The sequence below is a fragment of the Brachyistius frenatus genome, unplaced genomic scaffold (assembly GCF_029030835.1).
Source record: "Brachyistius frenatus isolate BFR_SWC_R1_liver_20210118 unplaced genomic scaffold, ASM2903083v1 Contig_174, whole genome shotgun sequence".
Lineage (NCBI taxonomy): Eukaryota > Metazoa > Chordata > Actinopteri > Embiotocidae > Brachyistius > Brachyistius frenatus.
Window position 1 is genome coordinate 273,016 of NW_027210773.1, and position 10,632 is coordinate 283,647.

At 41.0% G+C, this 10,632-nt stretch overlaps 1 protein-coding gene across 1 annotated transcript; it reads right to left on the reverse strand.

The window, feature by feature from the left end:
- Positions 1-2,566: 2,566 nt before the first annotated feature.
- Positions 2,567-7,369, reverse strand: LOC138632100 (ras-related protein Rab-7L1-like). The gene is made up of 5 exons (XM_069717395.1): positions 6,957-7,369; positions 5,316-5,387; positions 5,043-5,224; positions 4,711-4,832; positions 2,567-2,936 (listed from the first exon to the last, which is right to left on the reverse strand). The coding sequence occupies exons 1-5, from the start codon at positions 7,087-7,089 to the stop codon at positions 2,819-2,821; spliced, it is 627 nt and encodes a 208-aa protein (XP_069573496.1). The 5' UTR covers positions 7,090-7,369; the 3' UTR covers positions 2,567-2,818.
- Positions 7,370-10,632: the final 3,263 nt, after the last annotated feature.

The window sequence follows — 10,632 nt, forward strand, 5'->3', positions numbered from 1 at the left end:
GTTGTGTCTGGAAACTGAACGTCACGCTGGAAGTCATGTGACCTTCATCGGAACATCTGGACCATCCGGATAACACGTCTTTTAAAACATTAAAGATGTAATCCGTGATGCAGTCTCCTGTTCTGCTGGCGTTACTCCAGTATGGTCGAAGGTAAAGGCCACCAAACACCCTCCTCCTCCTCCTCCTCCTCCTCTCCTCCCTCGGCGACTCCTCGAAGGAGCTGCTGCTGCTGACATCTCGTCTCCGGGCCTCGCCAAGTTTTGACGTAACTTCTGTAAAATCAGCAAATTCTTTCTCCTGCAGTGTAACTCAGATCTGTGGGAACGTTTCTCCTTTGGACAGCAGCTCAACTCAAAGTGTAAATACTATTAAAATGATTATATTATTATTATTATTAATAAAACATCCTTCAGCATTACGTTTACTAAAAGTAGCATTCTTCTCCTCCTCTTCCTCCTCCTCCTCCTCCTCCTCCTCCTTCTTCAACACAAAGGTTCTAAATCAAGTATAAAGCATGTGGTAAATACAGTGTGAAGTTAAAACAGTGTGAAGTGGACCAACATGTTCCGGCCGTCGGTGATCCCTCCGGGCCGAGCGGCTCCTTCTATCTCTGGCTCTGATGGTGATGTGAGAGAAGGAGCTCCCACCCGCCGCCCACGCCGCCTCCTCCGAGCGTCACGGCTGGCGAGGACCGGGGAGAGAGTCGCTGCCAGACGATGATGTCATCATCCACTCGGCTAGAAGGAACGAAGGCTCTGAATAGAATCCGGTGAGCTCAAGTTCGCTGCTTTTAACAGCTTGTTTTCTTTCTCTGTGTTTGTTTACTTGGCAAAATGAAAAGAACAACGTGTTCACGGCGTTACGTCATTAAAAAAAACAGTGTTTAGCGCTCGAACTTCTGCAGCTTTCTTAAGAAAAGTGGCACAAAACTGAAGTCAGACGAGCGACTTGAGACACGAAAAGTTACAAAAGTCAAAAACCTTTAATCAAAAAGCACATAAACAGCAAAACAAATCAACGAGCAATAAAGTGGCGGAGCAGCAGGCAGTCACGGAGCTGGGAGGACGAACAAGGGCGGGAAGTCGAGACATCGAGGTGATGCTGCCTTTGACGCTGTTGCTAGGCAACGGCAACGTGGAGGGAGTCTAGAAGCCTCGGAGGCTAACAGTTCATCAAGCTAACAGGAAATACAAAGACAAAGAAGGAAAAGATCAGGCTGTTGGGACGATCCACATGTTCCTCAAACGCAGGCTGTTATCCAAGTTATTACGACAAACTCTACGTGAATAAAACTACAATATATCAGCTGAACTTCCACACAAACATGAACTTCCATGACCTCTGACCTTTCTGGAAACAAACACGTCACAACTCGTGAACTCGAAGGCTGATACAAAACTTTGGAGCTCCGACATGGTGAATACCACAAGAGGGCGCCGTTCATTACATCACATGACACGAGAGCAGGAAGTGAAAACATCTGGAACTGGAAAAAAGGAGGCGACTGTCAAAATAAAACAGGAAATGAATGCCGAGAATGTGCAGAAACAGAAAGATGACATTGTTCAGATAAGATATTTTTCATAAAACATAAACATCTTTTGTGGATTTTCAATTCAATATTTATTTTTTATTTATATTTCACACAGCATCACAAACTTTTGTAATCATTAATCAAAGCCACATTCAAACATTCAGAAAAAGAAAGAGGCTTTATGAACAAAACAAAACAAAATCAGACTTCAACAAAATGAAATAAAAGTTACACAAATTAAAATTGGCGTGTTTGACCTGCGTGTGATCACATGACGTCTTTCAGAGGTCAAACTAAAGTCGTTCACGTCCGATTGATATGAAGCCGTCGCTCCTGACGCTGTCGCTGCACGTTTGAAAAGAGCTTCGAGGGCACACGCGTGTCCATGTGCCTCTGACCTTTCTGTAAACACGCGTGTCCATGTGCCTCCGTGGTTGTGAGCATGCGGACACCATGTGCCCTGCTGACTCAGCGGCGTTGGAGGGAGGTGAGTTGGCGGCCGCACTGAGCACGCTCCGCACCTCGTTCTCTCACCGAGGCCTTCCCTGTAACGACGCACATCTTCCTCCGTCTGCTGCCTCCTCCTCCTCCTCCTGCAGCTCCGCTATCCTCTTCGCTCCCGACATGACAAACAGGGCAGTTTTCTGAAGCTTCATACTGTAACCTTTATTTCATTACTGTAGTGATCAGATGTTTGGCCCCTGAATCAAAGAAAACAAACCAAACACCAAAGAAAACCAGGAGTTCTTCTCAGTAGAACATTCAGTGCATTATTGTACATTTTGCTTCTAGTGTGTTCAGTATTTTAGTAATAATCACAGACTGGATATAAAAGAGTTCGTAGCTTCAGGTCTGTAAAATAGTTCTGATCCAGAAGTGTCTTCAGCTGCAATACCAGCGAGTGCCACTAGAGGTCGGCTCCAAAAAGCCTCCGGCTCCATAGACTCCCATTCAACTTCTCTCATCAAATCCAAAGTGAATAAAATGTGTCCATCAGTTATCTCGGTGTTGTTAGCTAAAGTCACTCACAAGAGGTTTACATAAGTTTCACGCTTTCAAAACGTGTAACTTTCACGCCTCAATAGCCCAGAAACGTGTCACGAGTTGGATATCGTGCTTCAGATTCAAGCTACACATGAGTTGTTGTATTTTGATTATATTTATCCAGGGAAGATTTTTTTTCCTGTGAATTCACTTTGACATCTCGGACGCCGCAGCTTCCTGGTTTCTGTTGGACAGCTCAACTCAAAACTCTTTTCCACCTTCAAACAGCCGGATGATCTTCAGCAGCAGCCGCCGCCGCTGAACTCCGAGTCCAGCTGAGGAGAAACGCAGCCTTCAGGTCGCGGTTCCAGCCCATCCAGACCGGACCGGACCGACAGGATCTCCTGCACCAACATCCTGAAACACACAACGGATTTTTAGCAACATGTTTTTGTTCCATTTAGTTATGAATAACCATCAAAATTAATTTCATGGTTAAAAGTCAACGTCTGCATTGATTTACATGACAGACTTTTGGCTCAGGGGCATTTTTATTTGAATTTATTTTGCACAAATTTGAAAACACAAAATTTGCAAAGATACAAAAAAAAAAAATACTATAAAGTGACCTTATGGTAAAAGTTCAAAGTTTACGTACAGAAATATTATCACAAAATAAAAACAAAATGTTGATGTGTGTTTCAGTTGCAAAACAGGAGTTAAGCTCCTTTTAAAGCATTTTATTGAGGAACAGCTTTTTGCCAGATTGGAAAAACCATCCCATAATTTGGATGAAGATCTGAAAATTTGCACCTGTAAATCTGCACAAAACCTTTTCAAAAACAACTAAAGCAGCAATCAGATACTCAAATTAAGAAAAAAAACAATGCAAAGTCATCAAATAATCAGAAACCCTTTCAGAAACACATCTTTTTCCAAAAAAGGGTTGTGGATGTAAGATATTGCTCTAAAATGCAGGTTGAAAATGTGTCAACATAAACATAGCAATAATTTACAAAACAGGAGAGAAAAATGTTGCTTTATTTGGTTGTTTTTTTACAGAAAGATTCAGCATTTCTGGTTAAAACAGGTTTTTGTGGTGCGACAAGCTGAAAAGTGTTCAAGAGTCTAAAAAGCCCATAAATGAGGCGTAACCGTCTGTTTCCATCCGTGTTTGTCTCCTTGTTTTGTGCCGCTTGCCCACAAACTGAAAACCACTTTGGATTAAAGTAAAAATGTCCCGATGAAGGTTCGGAGACCCTGAAGAAACATCTTCTGTCACTTCAGTCTGATTTTCTTGATGCGTCACTCAAGAGTTTTTGAAAAGAAAGAAAGAAAGATTCCCAAACATCTTTTTTATTTTACTTTTATTGTACGCGTGTCTAAAAGATTTTTAAAAAACAGAAGTGGGGGCAGTTATACGAAGCAAATATATGAAAAGAGCTTCAGTTATGAGCCTTCAGTGTGGATTTATCCATCAGATGGACATTTGCAGAAGACTGTATGTTAAAGACACTGAATGACCATTAATATAAATATTTTGGTCTTTAAAGCGGGAGTTACTGCGCTTTCTAACCACATAATGAGTGACAAGGACCTTGGTTATGATGTCAAGCAGATTTATTGACTTATTGTCAATTATTCTGGCCCACATGCTCCTAAATGAAACTGATTCTCAGCTGGTATTCAGGCCCACCTTCCTCCCTCAAGACCCTCCGAAGAGCGTTTTCAATTTCAACTGTGTGGAAATGACTTTTTTTGTAATTAGATTAACTGAAAATGACTTTGATGATATACACCGCAAAAGCAAAATATAAATGAGACGGCAAGAAACGCTGACGTAAATCTTCCATTTTCACCAAATGTGTCAAATTGATCATTTTTATAGCATCAAACATCAGCTGATTTTATGCCGACACGTTGCATAATTTTGAATAAACAAACTGATGCATGTAATCTGATTTCGATTGGACATTTGAGCCGCTACAGATGAGTCCATGTGTGTTTGTTAACGGCCTGATAGGCAGCTGCTATCTACCATCAGGTTTTTGCAATTTATTGACACAAATCAAAATCGGATTTTGATTTCCATCAGGAAACTGCAGCCTTAATAAATGTATTCTTTGGCCACATGACTCCATTTCAACTCTGCACTGAAACCTGCTCCTGACCCCCCCCCCCCGCCCCTCACCTCATGGCTTCGCCGATGTTCTTGTTCTCTTTTACCGAAGTCTCCATCCACGCCATGAAGCCGTTGGCTTTGCTGAACTTGTCGATGCTTTCCGATGACACGACCCGCTGAGAAAGGTCACACTGAGTGACGGACAGGTGCAGGAACGATTACAGGTTTCATGGACGAGTAATCTGAGCAAGTAATTGTTTATTTGGTGAATAAATTCACAGAATGTTTAAAAAAAAAAGAGGCTGAAAAGCCAAAAACGAACGGAACATTGCTGATTTATTAATCCTGAGTCCGAAGGGTTTTCACGATCCATCATTCATCGGTTGAACGCTCTGACTCACCTTGTTGGCCAGCAGGATGCAGGGGATGGAGTCTCCGTTGAGCAGCATGGCCTTGTTGTCCAGGTCCTGTTTCCAATGGCGACAGCTGAGGAAGCTGGAAGAACTGGTGACGTCAAACATCACCACACAGCCCAGTGCGCCTCTGTAATAGATCCTGGTCATGGATATGAAGCGCTCCTGGCCTGGAGGAGGAGGGGGGTGGCAAGTTCACTGTGTCATCCATCCATCCATCAAACATCCATCCATCTTCTAAAAAATATGCTATAAAAGTACCTGCGACATCCCATAGTTGCAGTCTGACCTTTTCTTTATCCGACCAGTGCAGCAGCTTCACGGAAAAATCCACTAGAAAGACAAACAAAAGTACCAATTAGAGACACGGAGAGAAGAAGTGAAGTGAAATAAGTGACAACTGAAACAGCACTGACGACAGAAAGCTTTCCTCCCCAAAATGTTTCACGGCAAAACTTGAAATAGACACGCTTTGACCGTTTCAAAACATGTAACTTTCATGCCGAGGCAGCCCAGAGCGTGGCTATTTCACGCTGAAATCCTAATGTTAGCATGCTAATATGACAATGCTAACATGGGGGGATACTGTTCACCAACTTCTTTTGACTGTTAGCACGTTAAAATTAGCAAGAAAAACCCAAAGTACAGCTGAAACCAATAAGAATGTCAAATTTGGTTGCCGTTTACCTTCTTTCAACTATTAGCATGCTAAAATTAGCCAGCAACCCAAGCTAACCCAACATCGAGCCGAAGCCGATGGGTCCATATCTGGTTTCATGTGGTCAGAAACCAAAGTCTGGGTCAAAGTGACATTTGGACTGGATGGTAGCACAAAGTGAAACGTTAAGGGATCAACAAACTCATTACAATTCAGCACAAGAGGGAAACCAAACAGTCTGCAACAAATATCATTGCAGTACATCCAAAAAGTTTAGACAACATCTCACTCAAAACTACCAATGTGAACCGACCAGGAGCTGCTTGAAGGTGGAACGATGAATATCTCAACCTGAATTGAACAAAATGAAACTTTGAGCTGCTGATGATATAAAATTGGGAATCACAGTTGGATGATTCTGATAAGATTTGATGACAATCGGTCGAATAGATGTTGAGATATTTCATATAACTAACTGAAACAGAGATTTAAGGTGAACGGTGAAAAAACAAGTTTTTCTGGAACTGTAAAAATATCTTTGAGAGGAAAAGATTTGAGTTTAGATAGATAGATAGATAGATAGATAGATAGATAGATAGATAGATAGATAGATAGATAGATAGATAGATAGATAGATAGATAGATAGATAGATAGATAGATAGATAGATAGATAGATAGATAGATAGATAGATAGATAGATAGATAGATAGATAGATAGATAGATAGATAGATAGATAGATAGATAGATAGATAGATACTTTATTAATCCCACAAGGGGAATTTATTTTGCTACAGCATCATTGTAGGTACAGAAAGCAATAAAACAACAGTAAAAAATATTAAATATAAAAATAAACAGGATATACAATAAAATAAAATAGAATCATTAAATTAAATTAAAACTAACTAAACAATAGTGCAAAGATTTAAACAAACAAGAAAACAGACAACCAACGTTGTTATTGTTGTTAAGTATTCAGATCATAGTATGACTGCGCCCTAAAAGAGGGGGTCCCCACAACGTCAGTGATACAAGTACACACACACACACACACACACACACACACACACACACACACACACACACACACACACACACACACACACACACACACACACACACACACACACACACACACACACACACACACACACACACACACACACAAACTGAAGATTACGATCCTGTAGAGTCACTTTATTTAGTTGTTTTTTTAAAGAAGATGAAGTAAGGCGACCTCACCTCCGACGGTCATCTTGTACGACCTGCTGAACTGTCCGTCGACGTATCGATGGACGAAGGACGACTTCCCGACGTTTCCATCACCGATAATCAGTATTTTCAGCAGGTACTCGGCCATCGCTCCGTCAGACATCTCACCTGACAAAGGTTCAAAGTTCAAACCGTTTTCTTGCCTTTAACTACACAAAACTCTTCGACCGTTCCACCTCTAAGATTCTCCTTCACTCCAGCCTTTCGTTTGCATTTAAAAAATAAATATGTTTCAGCCTTTTAGATCTTAATTTAGTGCGTCTACAAGTATAAAACTTAAAAGCATTACTTAGTTAACCTGCCTTCAACGTTCTGTCAAATCTAAACCTAAAATATTGTTTTGTTAAGCGTCGCTCTAAAAACACAAAGCTGGCTGTCTCCGTCTGAGATCTTCTACTTTTGCTTTCAAGAAGGAAGTTGCTGCTGGCCGTAAATAGTTCGGCGGGATAAATCACGCCTTCGTGAAACAGGAAACAGTTTCTTTCTGAATCTTTGTAGACTCAGAAGCTGGCCGAAGATAGGGGGCGCTGTTGCACCGCTCTTCCCTCGAACAGCTGGAACGGAGATCGTGCTGCCGTGGTCACAGTCGGAATCAAAGATTGGTTTTGTGACATTTTAAAAAGAAAGTGTGGATGAATACGAGTAATAAAAAAACAAAATCAAATCAAATCACAATATTATGAGGAAAAAAGTTGTAACATATTCAGAATATTCTTTTTTATTTGACGAGGAAAAGTAAGAGAAGGTGAGAAAAATGGAAGACACAAAGAAAAGCTGTAAAACAAACAATAACAATCGGGCATTTTTTTAAAAAATAACACAAAATTGCTTTTATTTTATGTATCGTCATGTTTTATAATAATAAACATTTTGTATGAATGTAATTCCAACTGAGCAAAACCTTCTCTTTCACTTCCTGCTATTACGCAACGTCCTCCTTTTTATTTCCCTCCATCCTCGTTATTCTGCGTCCTCCTCCTCCTCCTTGTCCTCCTCATCCTACTCCTCCTCCTCCTCATCCTACTCCTCCTCCTCATCCTCCTCATCCTACTCCACCTCTTCATCCTCCTCATCCTACTCCACCTCCTCATCCTCCTCATCCTACTCCACCTCCTCATCCTCCTCATCCTCCTCATCCTACTCCACCTCCTCATCCTCCTCATCCTCCTCCTCTTCCTCCTCATCCTCCTCATCCTCCTCATCCTACTCCACCTCCTCAACCTCCTCATCCTACTCCACCTCCTCTCATCCTCCTCCTCATCCTCCATCCTACTCCACCTCCCTCTTCCTCCTCATCCTACTCTCCTACTCCACCTCCTCATCCTCATCCTCCTCATCCTACTCCACCTCCTCATCCTCCTCCTCCTCCTCATCCTACTCCACCTCCTCATCCTACTCCACCTCCTCCTTCTCATCCTACTCCACCTCCTGATTCTCATCATCCTCCTCTTCTTGGATCATTTGTATTCAGGCACAAACCATCACACACACACACACACACACACACACACACACACACACACACACACACACACACACACACACACACACACACACACACACACACACACACACACACACACACACACACACACACACACACACACACACAGAGGCCATTAGGAGTTTACTGGTCTGCCAACTAGGCCTCTGTCATCGGCGAGATATTTCCGACTCCCACATACGATGAGTCATCTTTGAGTTTTTCCTGTTTGTGTTTTTTTTTCGTGTCTTGGTTGTTTTCCTGATGTCAGCGCCACTATATCTATCACTATAATACATCTATATTATATCACTCAGGATTTAAAAAGATCTCTTTTTTTGGGACCAAGCCAGACCAACTTTCAATGTGCAAAAGTGATCGTCTGCTGTGGCCTGAAAAAACCCAGGCAGGCTATTTTATCACCTCGGACTTCATATGTGGGTAGAATCAGTGGTTGTGAGGACCGAGCTCAACCAATCAGGTGCTCGACCAATCAGGTGCTCGACCAATCAGGCGCTCGACCAATCAGGCGCTTGACCAATCAGGCGCTCGACCAATCAGGTGCTCGACCAATCAGGCGCTCGACCAATCAGGCGCTCGACCAATCAGGCGCTCGACCAATCAGGCGCTTGACCAATCAGGCGCTCGACCAATCAGGCGCTCGACCAATCAGGTGCTCTGCAACTGTCTTCAACATGAAAAGGCCATTGAGTGGTTGTACTTGAAGAAATATGTATTCTAAAACAATTCAAAGGAAAAAAAATCTTACAACTTACAAATGTAAAAATCTTACAACCTAGAAGTGTTCACCAAATCACACCAAAACAAACCCTTCAATACAAACAGGGACCAATAATGTCCTGCAAAAAAAAAAAACGCATGGAAGAGGCCTCTCCAAAAAGGATCTCAAAATTTTAGAGTTAATTTGAACTCAAATAGCCTCCATCTTTGTCTTCTATATTCCTCGTTATAATGTTTAATCTGAGCGGCATCATTGTCGGTGTGAATCTGACTCAACGTGAGTTGATCTAACGATGTGTGATGTGTGAAGGTCCAGCGTGGAGGAGGATCTATTGGCAGAAAGGGAACATGTCATGGTCTTGGAAGGGGAGTCGAGGGTTGTCCAGTTGGTTGCAATCTGCAACGTCACCACTAGATGGCACTAAATCCTGCACACTGCTTCTTTAATGAAAAGCCAGCAGCTGTTCAGTATATTGGCCGAAACTGTAAAGCTAATAAAGTACACTTTTATCAGTTCTTTCACTAAACTATAATTTAGATAATTTTCTTATCTCATTTCTTTTTATTACTGAATTTTAATTTTGCTTTTATTTTATTTTATTTGGCATTTAATTGTGGATGTCATGTTGCATATGCTGAATTAATTTTTTTAATTTGACTTGGTAAAATAAAGGTAAAATAAAAAAAAAATGTATTCAGACTAAATAGTCATTATTGTCTCTTGTGGTTTACGGTTAATAATTTGAGTCATTTTAGTGTTTCTTTATGCTCTTTAGTTCCACATTCTGTTTGCTACATGTTTATTTGATCAGTTATATTAGTTGTATTCCGTGCAAGATGATTCACCCTCTAAAAAATAAAGGGCGAAAGATTTATTTATTTGTAAACTTACATTATGATCACTGAACTGAAGACTAAAACTAATCTACCACAGTGGTGTACAGACGCCTTCTGCGGTTTGTCTCCGTGATTGTCTGACATCTGGTGGTCATCTTGTGAATTGCAACATCATCCACATGCAACAAGTTGACTTTTCATCATTGTTAAAAGCTGTTTCTTTGATACAAACAATAAAAACAGAGCAAATAATAAAAACGAATTTAATACTACTGAAAAAAGCTTCTCTGTCCTGTATATTCGTTTATATAATTTATTTTTGACATTTTTGTTTTTTGCATTTTGACACGTGGAAGGAGGGAACTTTCTGACATTCTGGTTGTCACAACAAAATATTACATTCAAAATAAAATCCTATTGATCAGGAGGAGTTATTCAGTTTGGATTTATAATCATCAGCATCTTTTAACCTGTCCGGTCTATGTTTTTTTTAATTCTTTACAAATGAGAACTTTCTCAGCAGCTTCAGCTTGAACTTTATACAGTTTCTTCTTTTTTTCTGCAGACTCAGCATCAAACCTCCAA